This window comes from Propithecus coquereli, unplaced genomic scaffold, assembly GCF_000956105.1.
Source record: "Propithecus coquereli isolate 6110/MARCELLA unplaced genomic scaffold, Pcoq_1.0 Scaffold280, whole genome shotgun sequence".
In the NCBI taxonomy this organism is placed as follows: Eukaryota; Metazoa; Chordata; class Mammalia; order Primates; family Indriidae; genus Propithecus; species Propithecus coquereli.
In genome coordinates, this window is record NW_012148397.1 from 4,029,494 (window position 1) to 4,056,283 (window position 26,790).

General features: G+C 53.3%; 1 protein-coding gene across 1 annotated transcript in view; it reads left to right on the forward strand.

Moving 5' to 3' along the window:
• Positions 1-1,396: 1,396 nt before the first annotated feature.
• The window catches only part of WFDC1 (WAP four-disulfide core domain 1), a 28,324-nt gene continuing 2,930 nt past the window's right edge, over positions 1,397-26,790 (forward strand). Inside the window, exons 1-5 of the mRNA XM_012648192.1 lie at positions 1,397-1,801; positions 17,690-17,882; positions 21,711-21,794; positions 22,766-22,906; positions 26,409-26,450. Of these exons, the coding sequence (XP_012503646.1) occupies positions 1,613-1,801; positions 17,690-17,882; positions 21,711-21,794; positions 22,766-22,906; positions 26,409-26,450 (649 nt within the window). The 5' untranslated portion in view covers positions 1,397-1,612. The remainder of the gene's footprint in view (positions 1,802-17,689; positions 17,883-21,710; positions 21,795-22,765; positions 22,907-26,408; positions 26,451-26,790) is intronic.

The following is a 26,790-nucleotide window of genomic DNA, read 5'->3' on the forward strand; positions in this document are numbered from 1 at the left end:
CCAAACCCTGCTTTCACAGATGAGGAAACTGAGGCACAGAGAGGGGGTGCAACCAGCTCCGCCACCACTGTTGATCGAGTCTGACTCTAAGTAAGCAGCCTCCGCCGCGTGTAGGGGCTGAGACAGCACCCAAAGGGCTCGGAGAGGAGGGAAGGACGCACCCTGGACCAGGCTCCCATAAGGGCTCAACCAGTCTTTTCAGGGTGAAGAGATGAAGGAATATTCTAGAATCTAGGGTAAGGTCCCAACCAGGGGCCGGGACGAGGGTGAGGCACGTGAGGCGTCCAGGGTACAGAATTGAAGGAGGCGCTCGCGCTGGGACTCACTCAGGTGCATTTACCTGACTCGGAGGGTACAGGTTGCCCTGCTCCGGAGCCCTCGCTCGTGGGCAGGTGTCCTGGCACCTCTGTGCGCGGGGGTCGCAGACGTGCCTGGGCATAGGGCTCCTGGGAGACCTACACGCATTCATCCGTGCGAAGGACCTCAGACAGCGCAGGCACACGCTGCGTGTCCTTGCTACTGTTACCACTCTCCAAGAGGCCAGGAGGGGTCGAGGATACGGCCCACACTGTCCCGGAGGCACCCCCGGCCAGCGGTGGGAGGTCAGGGCCCCAGCAAGGAAGGAACCGGCCTCTGTCGAGCGCTCACTCCGTGCGAGCGCTGGGCACGGCCGGCCCCATCTCCCATTGCCCCACGTGGACCTTAGGGGAAGGTGCTTTCACTCGCCCATTTCACAGGTGAGAGACTGAGTCCCGGTGAGCAGGGCTTTGCAGCGTCTCACGCAGGCTGAGCTGGGCCGCAGCCCAGGTACGTGGATGCCTAGAGCTTGGGTCCCTCATGCTTCACTGGGGGGTGGGACCCAGAGGTCAGACGGACTTGGGTTCCAGCCTCCACTCCGCTTTCATCCATGAAATGGGTGTCCAAACAGCACCTGTCTGGGGGTGCGGGGAACAGGAAGGGGATATAAAATTTGTGGATGGTTCAGTCCTGTATGAAACACACGCACGCGCTGACATTTCCAGCACAATTACGACGCATGTGAAACCTTCACGTGCACAGTTCCATTCGAATCTCACGAGAAGCACACGCTGTAAGAACTGTCCCATGTCAGAGGAGGAAACCAGGGCGCGGGGCTGGGAGTCGTCTCCCCGCAGCTGCGTGCTCCTCCGGTCCCTTCTAGCAACATCTTCCAAAGAGGCTTTTATGAGCAGTCTGTTGGCCCCGCTCAAAACTTGGTCGCGGAGCAGCGGAGCCCCCACCCAGCCTGCGGCTCCCCGTGCGCCTACCCCAGCCCAGCCGCACTCCTCCTCGGGAGGGGACCCAGCCTGCGAGGAAGTGCTCGTTAGGAGAGGGACAGACAGGGCCACTCCCGGCCACGTCTCCAAGCAAGCCGAGTGCCCCCTCCTCCTGCGGCGCTGGCTGGGCCGCCGCCTCCCTGGTGGAAGTCTCTGGGGCCAGATGTTATAGGGCAAGCTAAAAATAACCTGGCAGGCCGGCCACCACCGAGGAGGGGGCATGTGCTGGGGCAGACACATGATCCGAGGGACCCGGCTGAGTGGAACTAAGAAAGCCCGGCAGACCGCGCGCACTTCTGCTCACACGTCCCCGCCCCATGCAGCCAGCTCAAGCGTCTGCAAGGTCGCTCCCCAGGGAGGAAATGCCCTTCACCAGCCTCGGGATGGGCAGCCGCGGAAGCAAGGTCATCTGGGCTCTGAGCTTCCTGCTACTTCTCCTCGAAGCCACTTCTGCCAAGAATGTCTGGAAACGGGCACTGCCCGCGAGGCTGGCCGAGAAATCCCGCGTAAGTGCCCGGGTGGGGAGGCCGGGGCAGCTCCGTGGGCGAGGGCAGCCTCGCAGAGGGAAGCCAGCCCCAGGCACTGCGCCCTCCTGGAGGTGTTCCCCGGAACGTGGCTGGGTAGGCGTCTTTGTCCGGGCGTGTCAGAGCCCTGGGGTGGGCAGGCGGGACTCACTGACCTCGGAGGCTCCTGCCCGTGAGCACAGAGGGACAGCCGTGCCTTGCTTCTGCCTTGCTGCCAAAGTACACTTCCTCCTGAGGACAGCACCTTATTTAAGAGTCCAAGGACTGAAACTTGTGTTTAAATCTCCACCATCAATAGCTAAATGTTTATGAAATATAGTTATACATGCATGCAGTTATTTATTCATTCAGCAAACATTTAGCGAAAATGGCTATGGGGAAGGTGCCATGTGGGGTCCTGCGGGTGCAAGGTGAAGGAGACACCAGCTCCTGCCCTTGAGGGTGGTTGCGGAGTGGCAGAGGCAGTCTAGTGACAAGCGGTGGCAGAGCAAAGGGAAGGCGAGGCATAGCGCGTGGTGAGAAGCACGTGCCCTGGAGCCAGGTGTCTGGGTTTGAATCCAGGCTCTGCTACTCACCAGCTGTGTGGCTTCAGGCAAATTGTTTGACATCTCTGAGCACCAGCAATCTTATCTGCAAAAGCCAGAGTGATGTATTCCATTGAACAAATGTGTTTTGGATCGCCACTGCTTAGCAGGTGCTGTCCTAGGCTGTGGGGATGCAGACATCGGATCTCTGCCTGGGGGACTGGAGGGACAGCTGGCAGCAGAGAGTAAAGAAGAGATCAAAGGAAGACACAAGCATGTTCAGTCCTCGAGTGCCAAGGAGAGAAAGAAAACAGGAAGGGGACCAGGAGAGAGAAAGGGGATAGGGTGTAATTTTAGGTCCTCCCCGAGCCCCCAGGGAGCACAGATCCACAGGGACGGAGTGAGCCAGGATATCTGGACATACAGGGTTCGAGAATGCAGCGCTCTCATCATCTGCATGGGGTTTAAAGGACTCAAGACGCATAAAGTGCTTAGCACCTAGCAAATGATCAATGCAGCTTGGTGGCTGTTAATCACACAATCGGGAAATTGGTTGGCGCTTGCCTCCCAGGGTGGAATGTAGGTTCTTCGGGGTAGGGCTGGATTCTGTTTCACTTAGGGCAGTGTTCGGGGTGCCTGCCATTAAGTCAGCCTCCAGTACCTGCTTGTGGGCGAACTGTGAGCAAACGCAGTGGCAGCACAGATGAATGCAGGAGCAGCTCTGCTCCAGGAGCATCAGAGAGGCTTTTTGGGGTCGGAGACATTGGACCTAGGGCTTCGAAGGATGAATAGGAGTTTGCCAGATGGAGATGAGGGAGAAGGGGATGTTTAATGACCCCAGGTATGGTGCTGTGGCTGAAACTGTATTCAGGCTGATCTAGGACTCATGCTCTCCAGGTCGGGCAAGTGCTTATGGGAAGAGACAGGAGGCCATGAGGCGGTGGAAAGAGTAGTAGAGTGAAATGATGGTAGGTGTTTGGAGAAGGGAGAGCTCACATGGTGTAGTCACTGAAGGCTTCCTGGTGGAGGTGCCCAGAGCTGGGAGAAGGATTAGGAATTAGGAGGAGAAAAGACGTCCGATTTTGTTAAACACAGCCATGATTCCAGATTAAATCATTTATATTAAAAAGAAAGGGAGGAAACACTCCTTATTGGAAATGCATCACTCTCAATTACTTTGCTGCATTTTGCTATTCTCTCTGCTCTTGAGGTTTTGCCTGTCTGTTGTATCTGTGAGCATCTTCCGACGCCTCCTTCAGCAGCTTCACGTTGCTAGGCTGAAATCAGTCACAGCGGGAGTGTTTGCACCTTGGAAACTGGCCAGGGCTACACAGGGAGAGCTGGTGACTTTCCCCGGAGCGGCCCTGGCCGCCTGCATCCTGCCCCAGGCTGCTCCGGTCCCACCTTCCCCAAATCCCATCCCTCGGCAGTGACTGTTGTTTAGGGGATGCGTCTCTCGGTCGGCGGGGGGCTGGTTAATTTCCTGAGCGCTGTTTGTGTTCCACCGTCCAAGCACGCAGGCAGTGCCAGAGAGAGCACGCCGGCTTTGTGTTCCCGCGGGACGCCCTATGAGAGGCTTCTAATGAGAAGTCCCAAGTGTGCTGTCCTCCAGCTCGGTGACCCTCAGTGAATTCCTTCTCCTCTCTGAGCCTCAGTTTCCTCGTCTGCAGCGCGGGGCTCAGCAGTGCCTGCTCTGCAGGGTCCAGTGAAAAGACCGCAGAGGTCCGTGCCGGGCACAGAACTTCATTCCCTATATGTATATTTTAAAAAATACTGGAACTAAATATTTATGAGGCCAACAAAACAGAAACAGAGTGTTTGTAAATAGTCCTAAAACATTTCTGGGGAGCTGGGAGTCAGTTCTGTGGAGCCGGTGGTTTTCTGCTTTTTTCTGGCATTCGATGAAACTCATAAGGATAATTCTTCGCTGAGCACTTACTCTGCGTCAAGCCAAGCATTTACCACGCATTAGCTCTTGGGGTCCTCGTGACAAATCCACCAGGTGGGACCCATTGCAGCCACCACGCCCGCCTGGGTACTGAGCAGCCGTGGACAGTCCCTGCTGTCCTTGCGGCTGTGGGGCTGTTGCCCTAAGGGCCCATCCGGAGCAGCTGGAAACGGTCGTTCAGTGTGCACCCTGCCCAGAGGTGCCTGCCCTGCCCAGGAGGCCGTGAGGGGCTGCAGCAGCCAGGAGCAGAGGGGGGCCTCTGTGCACCCTGCAGAGGGAGTGCCCCTTTGCAACTGCTCCGTCTGGAGGTGCCCCTGATGGCAGTGAGCACTAAGGCCCTGTAGGAGCCAGCAGCGGCCCATAGCTCAACGTTCCTCAGTTTCCCCAACCAGTTCTCCTTACCCCCATTGTTTCTGTGAGCTCTTGAGAGCCTTCCAACATGAGCTTTTACTTTTTGCTGAGACAGCAAGAGTGGGAGAGGCGGGTGGCCTGGAGCTCTGCTCTCACGTTTCCCGAGGTCCCACACCTTCACCCTCTCGCTGCAAGCACCTGCTCCTGCCGGCGGAAGGAGGTAGCTCCTGTGGGAGCAGATGGAGCGGGAGCCGCACACGTGTGAAGCATGCTCTGCACTTTCCCCGAGGTCCCCGGGGTCTGAGCTACGGCGCCCTGGCAGTCACCTGCGCATCAGCACCCCCAGAACTGACCCCTTTCTTGTCGCACTTCCCCACCGCCACGGGAGCTTGGGGGTCCCCTCCCAAATGGACTGTCTCTACTGAAATCTAGTCTTAACTCTCTGTCGTGGGTTGAATTACGTCCCCAGAAGAGAGATGTCCGAGTCCTAACATCTGGTACCTCTGAATGTGACCTTATTCGGAAATAGGTTCATTACAGGTATAATTAGTTAAATTAAGATGAGGTCATGCTGGAGTGGGGTGGGTCCTTAATCCAGTGTGATCGGCGACCTTGTGAGTGAGGAGACGAGACACACAGAGAGAAGGCCTGGTGCAGCAGAGGCAGAGACTGGAGGGATGCGTCTGCAAGCCAAGGACACCAAGCATCACCAGCAACGACCACGAGCTGGGAGAGGCATGATTTTCCCCTTAGAGCCTCCAGAAAAAGAACCAACCCTGCCAACACCTTGATCTCAGACTTCCGGCTTCCAGAACTGTGAACGTCTCTGTCGTTTCAAACCACCCACTGGTGGCACTTGTTGCAGCAGCCCTAGGAACTTGTGCGCGTGTTTCTGCAAATGAAGGTCGTCACTTCTGTTGCTTACAGCCGGCAACTCTGACTGGCAGACGTTTCACAGATAGGGAAATTGAGGCCACAGCAGAGAGTGACTGCCCCCTGTCCTTCTGGCCAGGGACGGGTGAGGCCATCACTATATCCCCAGAGTCCTGGGGGCTCCTTGAAAGATGTGTGATCACAGCCCTGCTGGGCTCTGTCATCAGGACCACTAAGGTGCCTCCATCTTGGGGGTCAGGGGGTGCTCTACGGGCTCTGGAGTGCTCACGGCTCCCAGCAAGGCCCTGGGTCCACCCGGGTGCTGGGTGCTCACAGCAGCACTGCTCACTGTCTACTGCCGCGAGTGGCGGCCCCGAGACGGCTGAGGCGCACGTCAGCGAAGCATGGTCTGTCCACCCGGAATATCATTCAGCCAGAAAGGGGGTGAAGCTGCGACACGCACTGCAACATAGAGAGACCTCAGAGACACGGTGCTCAGCGAAGGAAGGCTGTCACAAAGGCCACATGGCGTGTGATGCTCTTTGTATGAAATGTCCAGAACAGGCACGTCCACGAAGACGGGAAGCACACGCGAGGCTGCCGGGCCGGGGGGCGGGGGTGGGGAGCCGCTGCTCGAGGAGAACAGTTTCTGCCTGGGGCGGTGTAAAAGCTTCGGAAGGAGATGGTGGTGACAGTTGCGCCGCACTGCGGATCTAATTACTGCCACTGAATTGCGCACTTAAAATATTAAAATGGAAGATTGTATGTTGTATATATTTTATCACAATAATTTTTTTAAAAGCGTCGGGAACCTGAGGTCCCTCTTGGGAACTCTGGGACGGCACATGGCGTCCCTGCAAGCTAGGGGAGTGAGTGACGTGCCCCTCTGTGTCCCCAGAGTGGCGGACTCAGCAAATTCCCGCTCAGAGCGCAACTCCAGGTCATGTGTCATCTCGGCTTCGCGCTGACCTCCTTGGAGGGCGCCCCATTCAGATCTCCCTTAAGGGCTTTCGTGACGTCCTGACTTTTCCTGCGTTATTATTAGTACTGGTATGATTGGCTGACTTTCTCACTAACTACTTTTGCAGATGACCCCCCCCAAAAAAGCAATTAATTCACTTTATCCGTGTGACGTTTTGTGCCGCATCTGTCACTGGTCCCGGAACTGAGGCATGTGAGGACAGGGACAATGTCTTCTTGTTCCACCGACAGTCCCTGTATCCACCCCAGCTCCTGAAACTCGGCAGGCCTGGGAATGATGCATTTACCATTCAATGAATGAATAAATTATGCTGAAACCTTCCGGCACAGAACAGAAGGAATGGAAGATTCCGAGGACCCGCAGGTGCACCCATGGACGAGGGCATTGACTGAGGGGGCTGGCGGAGGCCGCAGTCCTGTGAGACTCCGGTTTCCTGCGTGTCCCTTGAGGAAGGCTCATTAACCTCGCACCGAATTCTGCCCCCGGAGCACAGCGCCGGCCCCGGGCACCAGGAAACGGCACTCGTCGACTCACGCTGACCCCCACGCCCTCTGTTCCAGGGAGAGACATATTTTTAGATCTTTGACGTCCAAATTCCAGAGGAAGAGCAAGTAATGCTTAGAGGAAAGTTGGCTTTCTTCCTCCACCAAGCAAACCAGTCCCGGGGTGCATTTTTATTGGTCTGGCCCTTAAGTCACTAGAACATTCCAAAGAAGGGTAAAGCTCTTGCACGCAGGATGAAGGGGGTAGGGTGTGGGTAATTTGGGGGCAGCTTTGGAGATTGGATTCTTTTTCCCTAAATGGAAACGGTTTCAACAATTTTTCTCCTGATTATTAAAATAGTTTGTTTGCTGTAAAAAAAAAAATTCAGACAATACATAAAGTTATAAATACGTAAAAATGATCTAAATTCTTCCTCCAACATGTAAGCTCTGTTAACATTTTGGTGGGGGAGTGTGTGTCTAGACTGTCTCATGAAGCAGTTAAACACAGAACACATTTTTTTCTTAGCGGTATTTTATTCATACTGTTTAAAATTCCTTTTATTGAGATGAAAGTCCCATGACGTAAAATTCATCCTTTTAAAGTGTGCGGCTCAGTGGTTTTCCGCATATTCACAGAGTTGTGCAACCATCGTAACTGTCTAGTTCCAGAACATTCCCACCACCCCTAAAGGAAACCCCAGCCCCACTGGCTGTCACTGCCCGCTCCCTCCTCCCTCCGGCCCTCGGCAGCCATGGGTCTGCTTTCTGTCGCTATGGATTTGCGTCTTCTGGACACGTCCTATAAATGGAACATATGATGTGTGGTATTTGTGTCTGGCTTACTTACACGCTGTTTCGTAGCTCGCATTTTCACTTAATCACGTATGGTATGTTGATACAGTAGGTCCGTACCCTCTTTTCAGAGGCCTGTGTGATGTTCCAAGGTGCGGATTCTGTTATTTATTTATCCAGCCTCCTTTGGTAGGACATGCGGGTTGTTTTCTTTGGTCGAATCCGGACTGGGACCTGCTGAAGTGGGCTTCCCACTGAAGGAACCCAGGACCGGCTTAACCTGCTTCCTGAGGGTATCGGCAGCTGAGTGGCCTTGCACGTCTGTGCACGGCTATGGAGACCTCCGAAACTCCCTCCCTGAGAAGTGAAAACGTAGCCTCCAGGCTGGAAACCTTAAGGGAATCTTTTTTGTCTGAGTAAGTCGTGCAAAACTGGAAAGTTCTTGCCCGAATCGTACCGTGAATTTATGTTTGGTAGTTATTCTGAAATATACTTACTATACGATCCCTCGGCAGGAATGAAAATTAAAGGTGGAAATCATGGGTTGCTCTGTGATTTTCATGAAGGATGCTGTCAGTCTGGGGCGAGCGGCCTCATTTCTCATAGGGACTTAACGTGCCATTCTTATTTTCAGCTGAGGGGCACCGTGAGCTGGGAGGGGGGCGCTGGCTGCGACTGCAGGGCCGGGGCCAGGGAGAGCTTTTTCTAGAATGTGTACCTGGGGGGCTGCAATATGACTCTGCCCTGAGCTGGGGCTGATCCACAGGGGGGCGGGGGCAGGGGTCTGTGAGAGGGAGGGGACCCCGGACTGCGGGGACAGGAGGAAGTTCACTGGCAAGGTTCAAAAGCCCCTCCCAGGCCCAGGCTCCTGGGGCAGGAACACGTTCGAGGAGTTGGACGGACCGTGTTTGAATCCTGCCTCTGCTGCCTGAGAGCTGCATGAGCTTGGGCAAATGTCTTTAACGTTTCTGTGCCTCAGTTTCCTCATCAGTAAAGTGGGTTACTAGTATAGCAGCGGCCACAGAGGATTATACTGGAGATTCAATATATGAGGACCCAGCACGGCACTGGCACACAGTGAGAGCTTAATAAATGCTGCCTCCCTTACCATTACCATGAAGCAGACAGCGTGGGTTCTAAGCCTGGCACTGCCTCAGTTTCCTCACTTATGCGAGAGGGACAGCAACAGTACCTACCCAGGAGAGCTGGAGGCTACTTCAGGTGATTCCCAGAGAGCAGAGCTCTGCACATTCCGGGCGTGGCTGTGTCCGCACGTCCCCCTTGCTCTTAGGAACTCTGGAGTTGGTGGCCCTGGTCTGATCCAGCAACGATGAGGTTATCAAATCCCGCGTTTCATTGCTGCTGGGGGGGTTTCTCCCGTGTGTATCTTCAGCCCCCAGCTGGACCGGAGCTCCTTGGGGGCAGGGACAAGCTCGTGCGTTTCTCTCGCATCCACCTGAGGCTGCAGCCGAAAGCTGTGGAGTTGGTGGTGCTCAGTGATCGTCAGTGAGGGGACCGAGAGGGACGCAGGGAGAAATACAGGACGTCGGGGACAGATGACGAGGGAAGCTGCCGGGAGCTGACAGAATGTGATAGATCCTGGCTATGGGATGAGAGGCTTCTGCATCCATTGAGTCAAAAATGATAAAAGCCACAATAGTGGGACACACTGTGGATCGGCATTGCCAGTGCTGAGCTCAGTGCCACGCAGGTGCAATCTCGTCTGATCAGCACCACCGATATCTGCAGCAGGGGCTACTTTTGTGTCCATTTTGCAGATGAGGAAAACAGAGGCTCAGATAAGTTAGTGGTTTTCCTGCGTAATCACACAGCTACAGGTTCAAACCAGACTTGTCTGATTCCGGAACCCAACTGTAAGTTCTTGCCCCAAAGGTCGAGGAGGCCTTAGCTGGGCACAGAGTAGGGGAAGAGTTCCCAGAGCAGGGAAGAGTGTGGAAGGCGCCAAGGCAAGAGGAACATGGAGTCCTAGCAAGTCTTCGGGAATCAAGGATGGCTGATTCCAGATTTAGGTTTTGGATGCATCACTCCTCCTCTGATTAGGATGCTAATAAGACCTATCCCCACTGGACTCATGCCCAAATTCAGCCATCATAGGAGGGCGACGATGCTCGTAAACAGTGCAGCACTATACAGATACGAAGGGGCATCCCCAGGTCCAGGAAGGCCTCTTGGTCTGCAGCCAGCTGCACACGCCGATGTGAAGATCAATCCGTGACTGCGTGCTGAGCACTTGGAAGGGTGCCCTGCAAAATGCCAGCAAGTGTTGCCCATCACCGCCGTCGTCATCTTCATCATTGTCATCGTCACAGCTTTCATTCAACGACAAAGAATATTTGTTGAGCACCTGCTATGTTCCAGGCACTGTTCTAGGAGCCAGGGACACAGGTGAGAACAAAACCAAGTCCCTGCCCCTAGGAGGACACGAGTAGGGGGAGAAAAACAGCAAACCAATAAGTGTGTAAATGCACACTACACCCAAGGGCCTTGGGGGTTCGAAGCTCCATAAGGCAGGAAGGGGGGCTTGGGAGGGCTCATGTGATTAGAGACCCAGAGGAAGGGGACATCGGAGCCAGGCAGAGACCTTAGGTCGGTGGGTGGGTAGGGAGCAGCCAGTGCCAAGGCCTTGGGGTGGGACTGGGCAGCTGCCAAAGTGAGCGGGTGGGGGATGGTGGGTGGACAGAGAGAGGTCAGAGGAGTGGACAGGTCAGGGGCCAGTTCTGGTCTGACCTCTGGGCAGAGGACTTTGGCTCCCCCTTAACCCGTGGGGGCCAGGAAGAAATTGGAGTGTGATCTATTTATTCCTTTGAGTAACAGTCGGCTCTTTCTCAGAGCTCCGGAAACATCCTTTGTTTAGAACCCGCCTCGCACGTCACCTTGCGTGACATGAAATATTTTTCAAAACATTTAATCCTTTAATCTGGGCCCCTAGGTGAAATCACTTCTTTATCACCCACGACCATCTGTTGTTTCGGCCACGCGGTCAATAACTCGGGAGATTTGACTTCTAAGGCGCTTATCTCTTTGTTCTCTCCAAATTCTGAGAAATGACACTTGAGTTTTCCCCGGAGAACAGGGGCACATCTAGACTTGGTCTCCCTGCACCCCCTCCCTTCTGGGGCTGCCATTAAGGAAGTCACCGGATGGGGCGGCGCTGGAGGTGGGTGAGAAGTGTTTTGCTTCTGATCTGCAGGTTCCATTAAATTTCACAAATGAGGCTTGGCGTAAAAACAGGCGAGGCGGAAAAATACACCGTCCCCTTCAGACGAGGCGCGGTGCATTCTTGATCACCCTCCCAGGGTGGCTGGGGTGGCTGTCGCCTTAGATTAGGATTGACAATGGCAGGGCCCCAACACGGGCCCAATTTAGTTAATTCTGGAGCAAATGAACTGAGAACTAGTGGCGTGGGATTTTGCCCCCTGCTCGCAGCTTGGAAATTATTGGTGACGGTACAGAAATGAGGGAGGTCTGGCGGAGAGGGGGTGACACAAAGACTGACCCATGCTCTGGTCTCCCCTTTGGGGAAAACCACCAGCCTCCTTAAGAATTCGTTCCTTTACCTACCAAATGTTGGCTTAGTGTTCGTTTTTACTTTTCACAAATTTAATGACCAATACGTAGAAGAGAGGAAGGTGATTCTCTGGGTGAAGTAGGCATGGGGACAAGGAGACACCGCCCCCCCGCCGGCCTTCTGCCTCCCCGCTTGGCCATTGCTGCTTTCTGCTCCTACCCTGTGCCCCCGTCTCAGGCCCTGAGGCTCCCTGGGAGGCAGCTGAATGCCCCGGTCTGGGGTCTGGGTGACGCCAGCAATTCTCGGGGCGCCCATCAGGGTCTGTTCCCGGTGACCCGACGCCCCCTACCGGACATTGGCAGCAGTGCCTGGAGTTTGCAGCTACAGCGACCGCCATACAGGAAGGACTCAGTCACTTACTGGGTGCCCGCCATGCCAGGCCATGTAATGACACGCCTCTGCCCTCTGTGTGTATGTAGTGAGGGGACAGCTAAAAATGCAGGAGAGCTCTGCCAGAAACACCCCACACCACCAACTAGTCCGGGCAAGGCCGCCTTAGGAAGGCTGTTTAAACTGAGGACTACAGGAGGATTTGGCCGGGTGAGGGGCTGGGAAGAGTCTTCCAGACAGAGGAACAGCATGTGCAAATAACAATCGGTGACACTGTGCCACACACTGTCCTGGGTGCTGTGCATGTCCTAACACATTCAGTCCCCACTAGAGCCCCAGGAGCGAGGTGCAAGCGTCGTCGCCGCACAGAGAAACCACAGCTTGCCCAGGGCCACGCAGCACGTGAGTGGCAGAGCTGAACTTAAACCCCGGGAGCGGGGATTTGAACCCAGCACACCAGCTGCAGGGCCTGTGGGTTGCACGCTGCCACGCTGGCGCCACAAGCGCTGGAGGAAGGGGTTTGAGGGGAGGAAGGCGCTTGGAGGGTGCGAGGAGGAGGAAGGGCAGGGTGCGGTGCACGGGTGAGGAGGGCGGGGCAATGAGAGATGAGGCTGGGGTTGGCACGGGCCTGAGAGGTCAAGCAGGGGAGCTGGGACGCTGTCGCACGGGTGCTGGGGAGCCACTGAGGGCTTGGAGCACAGAAGTGACCGGATCCATGGGTGCCTTTCAAAAGCGCTTTGGGGCCGCAGTTTGGAGAGTGGACGGAGCGTGCAGGCAGTGAGGCCGGGAGGTGGCGGTGGCGCCACGGGCCCAGGCTGGCATTCTTTCACAGGCACTTAGAGTGCCGGATACCAAGTTTCCCGGGGCTGCCGTAACAAGTGACCACAAACTGGGGAGCTTAACCCAACAGAAATAAATTTTCTCACAGTTCTGGGGGCCCGAAGTTCGGCATCAGTGTCACTGGACTAAGATCCGGGCGTCAGCAGAGCTGCCCTCCTCTGGGGGGTCCAGGGGGACCTTCCTCGTCTCTCCCAGCTCCGGGGGCTGCTGGTGATCTTTGCCATTGCGTGGCTTGTGGGCGCGTCACTCCCAGCTCTGCCTCCCTCTCCACGTGGCCTTCTGTGCGTGTGCGCGCGCGCGCGCGTGTGTGTGTGTGTGTGTGTGTGTGTGTGTGTATGCGCGCGCCCGTGATCTCCCTCTGCCCCACCTTCCCCAGACACTTGTGACTGGATTTATCGCCCACCTGGCTAATCCAGGATAATCTCCCCGTGTCAAGATCTTTAACTTAACCACACCTGCTAAGACGCTTTTTTTCTTTCACATTTACAGATTCCGGGGCGTGGGAGCTGGTATCTTTGGGGACCGTTACTCAGGCAGCCACACGAGGGTGCAGAGAGATACGGAAGACTCTGTGCCCTCACTCGGGGGCTGCCCACCCCTTCCATGGGATGAGAGGTTTATACAGACAACTTTGATCTAGGGTGACAAGAGCTAGGACGGTTGGGGTTATGGGACATGGAGTGGGGACAGGGTGTGGGCTCCAATCCTGGCCTGGAAGGGCCGGGGTTAAGGAAGCACATCCCAGAAGCGAGGGTTGATCTGAGTCCAGAGAGGCGTTCGCCTGCAGACCTGGAGGAACGTACATTCGGGCAGAGGGCGCGGCCTGGAGGTGATGGCGTCCACACTGCGTCTGCAGCTTTGTGTAGTTCTGCGTGTTCAAGTCTAGATTGAGCCGGAGCTCGGACACTGTGTCCTCACTCTGCACAGAGACTTCTCTCCTCTCGACGGCTCCTTGGGGCTCGGCTTTAGCATCTTCTCCTATCGAAGTGTCTTCCTTGGGCTGCTCCCGGCACACACCCCAGCGTGGCGATGCCATGCCGCCCACCTCAACACGTATCGACTGGGAGAGGTCCTGCGGGTGGGGTCAGGGTGGCACGGGGAGGAAGGGACTCCCATCCGTCCACCATCCCCAGCAAGTAGAAGAGTTTCAGGACCCCTCTGGAGGAGGGAGGGCCACACCCAGTGGCGGGTCAGGGTTGGGGAGGGATTCTGGAAGGAGGCAGCGTGGTGTTTCTTAGTAACAGCTTCACATACCATGCAGTGCACCCCTTGAACGTGTGCGCCTTTGCTGTGCTCACAAGTGTGCAGCCATCACTGTAAGTAGTTTTAGAACATTTTCATCACCCTAAAAAGAAACCCCATCCCATCAGCAGTCACCTCCCCCTGCCCCCTGGCAGCCACTAATCCACTTTCTGTCTCAATAGATTTACCTGTTCCGGACATTTCACATAAATGGAATCATACAGCATGTGGCCTTTTAGTTTCGGCTTCTTTCACTTAGCGTAACGTTCTCAGGGTTCATCCACATCGCAGCCTGTGTCAGAACTTAAATAACACCCCACTGTGCGGACGGGACACATCTCGTTCATTTAGCAGTTGATGGACATTGAGTTGTTTCCGCTTTGGCGCTGTTATGAGTAATGCTGCTGTGAACATTTGTGTTCAGCCTTTTGTGTGGACATATGTTTTCTCTCTACTCTTGGGGGTGGAATTGCTGGATCATAGAACTCTATAATTAATATCTGGAGGCACTGCCAGACTCTTCCAGCGTGGCTGCTCTATTTTACATTCCCACCAGGAGCGCACGAGTTCCGATCCTCCACACCCTTGCAAACACGCATTGTCTTTGTAATTACAGCCGTCCTAGTGGGTGTGACATTGTATCTCATTGTGGTTTTGATTTGCATTTCCCTGATGGCTAATAACGTTGAGCATCTTTTCATGTAATTCTTGGTCATTTGGATTTATTTTTTGGAAAAACTTCTATTCAGATCCTTCGTACATCTTTTAATGGATTATTTGTCTTTTTATTATTGAATTGGAAGAGTTCTTTATAGGTACTATATGCAAGTCCATTAGCAGATTGTATTTAGTAATTGACAAATATTTTCTCCCATTCCTTGAATTGTCTTTTGATTTTTTTTGATGCTGTCCTTTGAAGCCTGGTTTTTAATTTTGATGAAATCCTACTGATCTACTTGCTATTTTGTTGCTTGTGCTTTCGGTGTCATTTCTAAGAACCATTGCCTAATCCAGGGTCCTGAAGATTGACTCCTGTGTTTTCTTCTAAGAGGTTTATTCACAGTTAGGTCTTTGGTCCGTTTTGAGTTGTTTTCTGCGTATAGAATGAGGCAGAGGCCCAGCGTCATCCTTTTAGGCACAACTTCATTCTTTTGCTTGTGGCTATCCAGTTCAGCTGGCACCACTTATTGGAAAAACTATTATTTCCCCAGCGAATTGCCTTGGCACCCTTGTTGAACATTGGCAGTGTGGTTTTGGAGTCAGGCAGGACTGGACTTACACCCAGCTTCGCCTCTCACCGGCTGTGTCCCCGGGCGATATACACTTCCCAGCTTTGAGCCTCAGTGGTATTAATATCATCTGTAAATTAGGGTGACCAAACCCATTCTTAAGGTGGTGGGGAGGGTTTTTTTCTCTCCTTCAATTTTATTCTTTTATTCTGTAGAGCACCATTATATAGAATTTACACTTCAGCAAACTGTTAATATGCTGGAAACATCATATGGCTACTACGGTTTGCATTTCATACTAAGTATTTGCCACAGGTCTTGTTTTAAAATCATATTCTTATATGATTTATTCACTAGCTTTTGATTTTTATGTTTGCATACCAGCACGCAAATGTGTGCATTTGTTTAGATGGCATACAGTAGAATGTTAGCTCTGTTCTTTCAACAAAGTTGGGCGGTGTTTTTAATTTCCCTTTCGTGTGGGTATCTGTGTGGCTGTGTGCATTTATTTAATTTTTTTCTTGCTAATCATTCTACGTGTAGAAATTTATTCTCATTGTAGAAAAAAATAAAAAATACTAAAAAAGTATAAAGAGTTTTTAAAAAATCACATAACCCTACCAGGAAGTACTAACCATCATTACTACTTGGGGGCGTGTCCTTCCTGCCCTGTCACTGTTTTTGCCCTTTGCTTTAACATAGATGGATAGACAGATGGATAGATAGACAGATGGATAGATAGATTTGAGGTCAGACTACATATACCATTTTATATCTTGCTTTTTTTACACACAAATATATCATAAGTGTTTTATTAGTCATTAAAATTCTTTATAAGTACTTCTACTTATAAAGTTTAAAAAATTTTAATTGTCTTCTTTAAATTGGAAAAGCAATGGATACATGGTAAAAATATATATTTGTATTGAACCGGTGCAAAAGAGTAAACGATGAGAAGAGATCTCTCTCCGCTTTGGAACCAATTTTTCTCTCCCAAGGCAATCTTTCCTAATGCTTTGTTGTGTAATCTTGTGTAGCCTTCCCCTTCCAAAAATGTTCTAGGCCAATACAAATATATATTTTTATATAGACAAAAACTAAATTTTTAAAAACACAGACAGGTGCAGAGCATACACACTGTTCCACACCTTGATTTTCTCATGAACCACCGCATCCAGGTGATCAGCACGTTGAGTCTTACTTCATTTTTTGTGAACACGTTAAGGTCAGGTCCTAATGGCTGCGTGCTGTCCCAGTCTGCAGACACACGTGATTTGCTTGGGCACTACAAGGAGGCAGGATTGTGAAACACGTATATGTTGGGGGAGGACTTAGGGGCAAATAGGTAAAGCATTTGAGATGAAAGGAACAGTTAGGCATAGGCCAGGGGGCAGGGCAGGCCAGGGTGATTTTTTCCAATGAGTCCCTTCTATGTCGAACTCTGCACGTGTGTGCGTGTGTGTGACCATGTGACCCGCCCATCACACATCCCATTTTCAAGTGCAGAAGCAGCACCGCGTTACCGGTGGGGATGGGGGCTGGTGCAGAGGGCCCCAGGCGGGCGGCCTGGTGGCTCACACTCTCAACCTCAGCCCAGACACGCTTATGTCACTGTCCACTCACCCGTATTCCTGTATGTTAGGTACAGTGCTAACAGTGCTAAGTTATTTTTTAACTTTTTATTGAAACATAATAGCAAAGCGCACACATCCGAAGTGCCCAGCTCCATGGATTCCCACAGTAAACACACCGTGTCCCGCACCAGATCCAGAAACAGAGCAGGGCCAGCCCCCAGGGACCGGCCTGTCACTACCACAGGTGACCGGGGCCTGACTTCTAACACCAGACATCAGCTTTGCCTGTTTGTGAACTATACGTACATGTGGAATCACTCTGTGTGTTCCCTTTGAGCTCTTCCCCTTCAGTATTATGTTTGCAAGATCTATCCAAGTAGTGGCATGTATTTATGCCCTCCATGCATGATTTGTAAGTTCCCAAAACTCTAGATAAACATATGGGCTATAAGAAATCTACATGTACAACTAAGGCCAGGCACAGCAGCTCACTATGTAATCCCGGCCCTGTGGGAGGCCGAGGCAGGAGGAGCGCTTGAGGCCAGGAGTTTGAGACCAGCCTGGGCAACATAGCCAGACCTTAACTCTACAAAAAAATTAAAAATTTAGTCCAGCATCAGGTGCACCTGTAGTCCCAGCTACTGGGGAGGCTGAGGCAGGAGGATCACTTGAGTTCAGAAGTTTGAGGCTGCAGTGAGCTATCTGGCCACTGCACTCCAGCCTGGGGGACAGAGTGAGACCTTGTCTCTGAAAAAAAAAAAACAAGAAAAAAACTATGTGTATACATAGAAGTATATGTGTATATTAATATATACACATGATCTATATGCATGTATACAAATACATAACATACGTATATTTGCCACAGAGTAGATAACACACACAAACTGTTCTCCAGCAAACAGACCAAGATTCATTTATCCTTTTACTGTGGGGCTTTTGGCTGTCCCGGCTCGGCCTGCAGTAAAGAGAAACGCAGCAGCCTCCGACCCGGAGCCGCCCTCTGCGGCCGCCGCTCTCAGAGAGGCCGGGCGTCCTGGCCGCGGTGCCCAGCTCGGGGCGCACCGGGCGGACGACACCTGCAGCCTGACGACGCCTCCCTGTCCCGCAGGCCGAGGATGTGGGCGCGCCCGGCGGCCCCCGACAGCCCCGCGCCGACCGCTGCCCGCCGCCCCCGCGGACGCTGCCCCCCGGCGCCTGCCAGGCCGCGCGCTGCCAGGCCGACTCCGAGTGCCCGCGCCACCGGCGCTGCTGCTACAACGGCTGCGCCTACGCCTGCCTGGAGGCCGTGCCGCCCCCGCCAGGTAGGCCCGGGAGGGGCACCGGGGGTCCACCTGGCTGGCCCGGGGTGGGAGGAGAGCCCAACGGGGAGAAAAGGAGCTGGGGGTACAGTGGGACCACCTGTGCGCGGGTCACTTCCTCTCTCGCGCTCCTGGAGTGGGGCGGGTGGCAGCTCCTCCAGCAAGCGTCCTGTTGGGGGGGGGGCACCCCACTGCCCAGAGTAGCCTCCAGCCCAGGGGATGCCCTTCCAGGGAAAATGCCACCTGGTATGAGGATGGGGGTGCAGTGAGACTTCTCACTTTAAAAAATCTAGATTTGGGGCCTTTCTTTAAAATATGGGACCATATTCTCTGGGCCACCATTGGCTGGATGGACAAGGTCCTCTAGTTCCCCACTGACCCCACCAGGCCTGCTTCACTCACATGCCGGCCTTGTGGGTATGTGCCATGGGGACTGGGTGCTTAGCAATCCCGACCGGGGCTACCCCAGAGAGGCAGAGGACCCCAGCGCATGGGGAGTAGGGGGCGGGGAGCAAAGTCCTGGGTTCAAATCCCCTGGCCGGCTGTCGCTTCCTTTAGTCTCCTCTCCTGCAAAACAGGCTGACACGAAAACACACAGCTCACGGAGGAGTCGGAGCAGGTGGAGATGCTCAGTGCTCAGTGCTCTGTCCGGGAGGAGCAGGGGTTCGTGCAATCACGATGCTGCCCTCCTGGGGAGAGACAGTCCTCAGGGTTCATCTTTGGCAGGGAGGAGTTTCGGATCCCTTTTGGAGAGAAGGGGAGAGACGGGAGCCCGTCGGGGACACTAGGTAGGGGTTGGGGTGGACAGGTAGCTGTTTCCTGGGCAGGGAAAATGTGCCCCTAAGTCAGTAGGACTGGGGGGCAGCGAGGTTTTCTGCGCCCTCAGTTCTGTGCAGGGCTCAGCCTTTACATGACAGCAGCCTGTTTGGACTGCGCCTTCCCTCGGGAGGCCGCGGGCTCCCATGGGCCTTAATTACTGAGAGTGGCTCGTAGAAGGTGTCCCCCCCCTCTCCTTCCACGGCTGAGAGAGCTGGAGAAGGCAAGAATGGCCATGCTTTGTTCTTTGGAGCGAGGTCACGGTGGTGACAAGGGCCTCAGCACACTTAATGATGCTCATAATTAGTCTTGCAGTGCTCATACAAGCAGCCTGGAACTGATGAATATTGCCTCTGGGCAGGCACTGGGCCAGTGCTCAAGGCCAGGCTGCCTCCTACCCAGCCTTCCTAACAAAGACAAAATGGTGCCCTCTCCTGGTGGAAGAGCACAAAAAGACAAATCAAAAAATGTGCCCCTTCCTCTGGGATACAACCTGGCATAGGGGTTCTAGACTCACTTGCTGCCTAGACCAAGTGCTTTTGCGCAGTGCACAAGCTATGCAACAGTACGTGGCATTCCTGTTAGCCTTTCCATGCATCATCTCATTCTGTGCTCACACAGCTCCTTGGGGCAGACTATTATCAGACCTATTGTACAGCTAAAGACACTGAAACTCAGCGAAATTGAGTCACTTGTCCAAAGTCACACAGCAGACAGAGTTGCGGTTTCAATCCGGTTGTCTGACCATAAAGAAGTGTCCATTGCCTTAGGCCCTGAGTGCAGGGATGTGGGGCCCCTGTTCCAGCACCCGGGCCCACGTGCGGGGTCCTGCCCTGCCCAGAACATCCCCCCCGCAGATAACATATGGCGCACGTCTTCGCTGCCTTTAGACCTTTGTGCCCAGAGGCTACTGTCTCAGGGAAGATTTTCCTCTTGAAATGACAGTCCCTCCTCCGGCCAGCCCTCCCCCTCCATCCTGCTTCATTTCTGTCTATAGCGTGATCTGGAAAATTGGGTTTTACTGTTTGTTCATTGCCTGTTCTCCCCACTCGAGGGTCAGCCACACAGGGCAGGGAGTTTTATCTCTTCTGGTCACTGCTGTGTCCCAGCACCTCGTACAGTCTCTGGGCACATTAAAGGTACTCAGCACTAAAGGTACTCAGTACTGCATCATTCATTCACTCACTGGCCAGCAGGAAGAGCAATCAAACCATTAGTTAGTAATAGTAATGATAATGATAATAATATTCACGCCCTTGGCACGATTAACATTTGGGGTTGGAAAATTCTAGTTGGCAGGGAGGGAACACTGTAGGATGTTTAGCAGCATCCCTGGCCTCCACTTGTCAGGACCACCCCCACCCCAAGTCGTGACAACCAAAACTGTCCCTAGACTTTCCTAAATATTCCCTGGGGGACAAAATTGCTCCAGATCGAGAACCGCTGGTCTAACACGAGATGACATGGAATACACCAGGCCCCGTTCCCAGCTCCTTCCACACTTCATTGCCACTTTCGTTTGGGTCCCTCCAAAGCAGACCCGGAGTCTTCTATGGGAGGTGATCCCAGGTAGTTCCAGAAAGCGCGTGGACAGCTGAGACCCTGGGGCCACCAGGCCTTTAGGGGTCTTCAAATAGAGAGACAGGAAGCCTTGACCAAGGTTCACTATTCCAAAAAATGTGGCAAAATTTATACATGTCCCTGCTGCTCAGAAGCCTCTGATCAATGCAAAAGAGAATGCAAATGGTAAATGTGAATGTGTTTTCTTTCTGAAAACGTTTTCTAACATGCGGTCCAAGGTGATGGGAGAGGAAGGCGGAACCAGAGGGCTGGAAACGGAGGCTGCGGAGCCCTCACGTCCTCCCTCCGTCTGGGAAATTGCGAACGGCGCTTCCTCCCTCTGCTGTCCAACTTCCATGTCATTACGATCAGCTGGTGCCCTGTTAAAGGAAAAGTTAACCAGCATTTTTACCAGTCCCCTCCCCCAACAACTAGAATTATCCAACTTTAGAAGGTGCTAGATAGTTCTTTTTCTATTATCTTTTTAAAGATAAATGTTACTAATCTTTATTTTTGTCATATTTTGGAGTCAGACTAAAGCAGGGGTCACAAGCAAATGTGATTCCAGAACAGTTTTATCTCCATAATGCTTAAGGTCTTTTAATTTGTTGTCAACACTTAAAAACCAGATGATTGGTGTTTTTAAAAACAAACAAACAAAAACCAAACACCAGAAGCTCTGGGAACGTTGGGAGCGGCAGCCCGGAGCCAGCCAGCAGCTGGCCCATTTAGGCAGAAAGCGCCCTCCACCCTGCCGTGGCCCAGCCCGCCCGTTCTCCCGTTTATGTTACCTACCTGGCCGCTGGGGCATCTGAGTTTCCAAACCCTGCCTTTTGCAGGCCGTCCAGTGCACTGTGTGAGTGGCGCTTACTGTTGCGAATGTATTGGTTAGAGAACAGGCTATGCTAAGACCCCTAAACACAGAGACCCAAGCCGAGAGGCATGCACTTCTCTCTCGGTTAATAGTGCAGAGGTAGACAGGTGATCTGTGGCGGGTAGATGACTCTGCTCCACAAAGCCTTCTAGGGACCCAGGCTCCCTCACTCTTGTTGCTCTGCAGTCTGAGTGATGCCCTTGTCCATGTGGTCGAAGTGGCTGCCAGCCTGAAGGAAAGGGAAGACACTGGGAGGGGAGCAAGCAGCCGCCAATTCACGGGCACGACGGGAAGTTGCACGATCACTCCCTCTCGTAGGCCCCTGGCCAGAACCCGTTACCTGGCCACGCCTGGCTGCAAGGGAGGCTGGGCAGGGTAGTCTCCAGCTTGGTGGCCAGTGCCCAGCCCACACTCACAGGTTCTATGACCAGGAGGAGGGTGCGAAGGTGTGCTGGGAACCAGAGTCATTTATCCCGCGGGGAGCCCCATGTGCCGTCACGAAATGGGGGCTCCCCTGTCCCCAGTGCGAGGCATTTCTCAATGCCCGAGGAGGGCCTCCATTCGACCATGCATTCTGTTAGTTCTAGACTGGCTGGTGCAGCCGAAACCTCGGTGGCTCGGTGGCAACGGCTGGCTCCTGGACGGCCCTGAGGAGGTGTTGCAAGGTAGGTACCGGGCGCGGCCAGACCCCACGTCAGAGCCACGACCCTCCTTCTCAGCCGGCAGCACCGGGCTGCGTGTCCCCCACGCACGGGCCCTTCAGCCAGACACTCGGCCCCCTTCAATCCCCTCCACCCAACACAGAGGGGTCGCCAGTCAGGGGCTTGGCCAAAATCAAAACCCAGAACAGGACCAGGGTTTTGAGTCTCCCCGGGAGGGGCCCCTTCCTGGTGGAGAGTTGAGAGGGAGGGAGCTGCGGGTTGGCTTTCAAGTCCTAAACAGGTGATAAGGGGCTCGCCGCCCCCTAACGTGAGGACTCTGTGTGGGTGCTCGGAGCAGGAGAACAAACGCTGAAAGGAACACGTGGGCCCGGGGCCTAGAGAGGTGCGGGCTGTGAGCGTGCACACTCGCACGTGTGCCACTGTGCTGTGACTCCACACCCATCTGTGTGCGTGGCTGCGACCACCAGGTGTGCAGCTGTGCGGGCAGCCGCGTCACTGCTCGCGTGGCCGTGGCTGAAAACGTGTGTATCTGTGTGTGCAAAGGAGTGTGACTGTGTCGTGAGAGTGTGTGAACATGTGTGTGTGACTGATACCTGGGTGGGCGTGCACAGGACTTGCGTGTGTAGGTGAACAGGTATGTATGTGTCTGCGTGTGCTTGTGTGTCAGGATTTGTGTGTGTAAACGTGTGCGCACGTGTGACTGTAGGTATGTGTGTATGTGTTGCAGGATGTATCAGTGAGCATGTGTGTATGTGTGTCACCGTGCATGTGAGAGTATATTTGGGATCATGTGACTTTGGACTGCCTGTGTGTGTGTGTGTTTGCGCGCGCATGCACACAAGCCTCTGAGTGAGACCCAGGGTGCGGTCCGGAATCTGGGTGCAGACGGGAGGCGGCCTCTCTGGGCAAGGCGCATTCTCTGCACCCTTCCCAGGGTCTGCCCTCTGAGACCCCGGCGTGTGTCCCTCCCACAGCAGAGGCGTGCAGCACCACCGAGGATGGGGCAGAGCCGCTGCTGTGTCCCTCAGGCTATGAGTGCCACATCCTGAGCCCTGGTGACATGGCTGAGGGCATCCCCAACCGCGGGCAGTGTGTCAAGCAGCGCCGGCCAGCAGGTGAGTGTGGGCACCCCAGTCCCAGCTCCTGGCCCCTGCCCCAGGGGACAGCCACTGAGCCCAGCCTGGCCGAGAGCTGCTCCCATCTTCCCTCTACCCTTTCCCTGCCACACCCGCATGTGACTCTCCCAGCTCTGCACCTCCTGGCTGGGTGACTTTGGGGTCAATTTCTTCATATTTCTGAGCCTCAGTTTCCTCCTCTGTAAAATGGGGCTACTTCGTGCTGATGTGGGGATTGATTGAAATCACACGTGCAAAGCCCTCAGAGCAGAGCCAGTCACTAGCAGGTGGTCAGTAAACGCTGGGTATTTTATATCCATCCACACTCAGATGTAGCATTTGTTCGATGCCGGTGCAAAGGCGCTGCGCATTCAGTAGAAAGCGTATTTCGAGCACCCACACAACCATTCTGCTTTCACTTTCAGTACAGCATTCAATAGATTGCATGAGATAGTCACCACTTCATTAGAAAATAAGCTGTGTGTTAGACGATTTTGCCCAACTCTAGGCTAACGTCAGTGTTCTGAGCACATTTAAGGTAGGTGAGGCCAACATCCGGGCTATGGTTGGGAGGTTGGGTGTATTTAGTGCATCTTTGACTTACGATATTTTGAACGCAGTAAGAGTTTATCGGGCGTAACCCCGTTGTAAGCCGAGGAGCATCGGTGTCTGTTTTAAGCTGCACGGCATTTGCATTGCCTGAGAAACGTCCCAGGACTTCTGCCAGGACTATTCCGTTTGACTTAATTAGTGTTCTCTGTGGAGTCAGAGGCAATAAATAAATCAGTGCATCGCATTGCTTTCGTTTGCATAATTTTCCCAGAAAGGAAAGGGCAGCAGAGCAAGGACTCCTGGTGGTATCTAAAACCCTCTCGAGCCCCATGCAAGGCGTAAGGTGGAGAGACTCCAACCCGAGTTTTGGCGTGGGGTTTAGGGGAAATGTGTGACATGCCACGAATCCGGGACTTCAGGGTGCTCTAGGTTCACCACATCACAGACGAGCTCAATCAAACTAAGACCACCCACCCAAGGGCCCATGTCCCCATTTCTGAATCTCTTATCCCTGACAGCTAAGGTCAAGACCCTCTGTCAAGAGTAATGATAACCACCGAGACCGTTTGCCAAAAGTATGCCTAGAGGTACATGATCTACCAAAACTCTTCTTTTTCTGATTTGAGAATTTATTTCTCTGCAGTGTTTCGAGAAAGACATAGATATAAAATCAGTTACCTGTTTAACATCATTATCATCGCAAATACAATCATGAGATATTAGAACTGTCTCAAGAATCCTGATCTTTTCAAAAATTGCCTATAAAAGGATATGAACCCAATAGATATCGTTATGATTTCTTCTACATTCCACTTGCTATTTGCAGGGCTTAGTTTGGGGTTACGGGGTGGGTTCTCCAGCCAATAACTGGGCTCCCATGGCCACTGGCCCCTTACGGCTGTGTGTGGCAAATAACCTCACCCTAGCCTGCCTCACGGGCGAATAATAATTGAGCTACTTTGCAGGACTCTGTGAGGAGTAAATGAGTTAATCCGCGTAGACCATGTCTGTGATTCACAAGCACAGGACAGAATTTCTGCTGTTTCATCATTGCTTCTGTCTAGACACCCAAACACACCATAGGTGGATGGGATATGGGGCCATTTGGGGACTCGAAACCCTGAGGGCTGGCCAGCCTGTCGGAAACTGCTGGAATGCGGAAGGGACAGCCCTTTCCAAAGAGAGCTGTGGGGTGAGTTAGGAGTTCTTTGGACTATACTGTCATTTCTGTCATCGGAACGGCTTCCAACCACCCTGCCTTTCCTCATCCCCGATCCTTACGCAAAGACCAGGGTAAGCCACACAGGTTCAAACCAGGTCTTGAGGGTCTGAACCAGTTCAGGAAAGACCCACTTCAAGGATGGCGCTAAGCTCAGAGGGCAGATCCCTAAAGGATGACGGCGCCGATGGTGCCGACTGCTGGCGAGCACCTCGTAAGCGCCGTCTGTGAGCGTCGCTGCAGCCTGCAGGGAGTGGTGGGGCCGGGGCGTGCTGCTTGGGTTTAATCGTGCAGGTCAGAACCACAGAAACAGGCTCCGAGCCTGCACTTGCCTCCTGCTGGCCTTGGACGGCTCACCTCACCTTTCTTAGCCTCAGTCTCTTCATCTGTAAAATGGAGAGGGTGATGGTAACCATAGTAACCGCTTCGTGGAGTAGTTACGAGGCTTCCTATGAAGTGCTCAGAACAGCGTCCGATGCATGGTAGGTCCTCAGCGGGTGTGTGCCACTGTCCTCCCTCTCTCAGGAAGAGGGGACGTGAGTTCGGGTCTTGCCCAGACAATGCACGTGGTTTAATGGGGAGCAGAGCTGGAATTCCAAGCCTGTCCCCCGGCTTCAGAGCCGTGCGTGGTCTGTGTGTGTGTGTCTGTGTGTGTGTGTGTGTGTGAGAGAGAGAGAGAGAGAGAGAGAGAGAGAGAGAGCTTCCCCTCCCATGGGAATGACCGGAGCCTTCCAAGTGGAATGTAAGTGGAATTCCCCCCAGTCTAGACCTCAGAGGGCTGTCACTTAGCAGTAATTGTTGGTAATTTATTGGTAATTATCCAAGGGCTTGGAAACATCTTGAATTCTAGCACCTTCCCTTGGAGCAAAAATCTCAGGGGAGAAGTGGCCGCTCTCGTCCCAGCCTGACCAAGGAAGAAGGCTTTTATCGAAGTTTTATTTTTTTTAACTGCATATTTGAAATACTTTCAGACTTACGAAAAGTTGCCGGAATAGTTCCTTGGACCCTCCACGCAGATTCACCAGTTGTTAAAATATTATCACATTTTATTTATTATTCTCTCTCCCCCTCTCCCTGACCCCCCCATTCTGTATAAATCTGCATATGTGTTTTTCTGGACCATTTGAGGGTAAGTAGCGGACCTCACGCCCAGACCTAAGATGCAAGTCTCCCCCGAGAGGGGCTCTGGAGGGTGCCGACGGCCAAGTCTGACCATCCAGCAGCTGCAAACAGACATCTGAGGGGCTCGTGTTTTCTGCAAGAGGAAAGTGAATGTGGACACATGCAGGAAATGTGGCTTTTCAGAGAGTGGGGTTGGAGGGAATTGGTGCATTTTTTGAATGTGTTCGAGACCATGCAGAAGCTGAGACATGGGAGACCGGCCCATCCTGTCCTGGCCGGGAGGCTCCCAGGAAGAAAACGTGGGGCTCACGCAGCCTTGAGCAGGAGGAAATTTGTTTATAAAAGCAACGTGTAATCACTTTTGGTCATAAATTGTATTTGGCCTGAGGAGGGTGTCCAGTGTCCACACCTGCCTGGGTATCCTTGTGGCATTATGGGCCACAGTTCATCCCTGGGGAGGGGGCTATCACACTTCATGTCGTCTCTGGAACGTTCCATCATACACTCGTGAAAGAACGCGAGTGAAAAACACAAACAATTCCGTAGTGTTACTGTGAAGCCAGTTTTGGCCTTACAAACTCCTGAGAGAGGTTTTTCCTTGTTTTCCAGATGGGCGGATCCTGAGACACAGGTTTTACAAAGAATATCCAGGTAGGACATGGAACCGTCTTACTTTGCAGAGAGCACGAAAGAGGACAATGAGCATTTCTTGGGTAAAGAAGAAAACTAAAAGTGCAGGGCTGAGACACAGGGGACAAAAGGGGCACTCAGACTGGGCAGTAGAGTAGAAGCCCTGCTGTCCGATGGCGGGCAGGGCAGGCCCATGGCAAGCACCGCCTCCTGCTGGGCACCGGAACTGCAACTGCGCATGCTCGGGGCCTCCTGCTTGCATTTGGGGAACTGCAAAACATGGCTGATCCCATTCTTCCACCACCTCTTTAATCGTCCATCCACCTGATTTTCCATTTACCCATCCATCTGTCCACCCCCC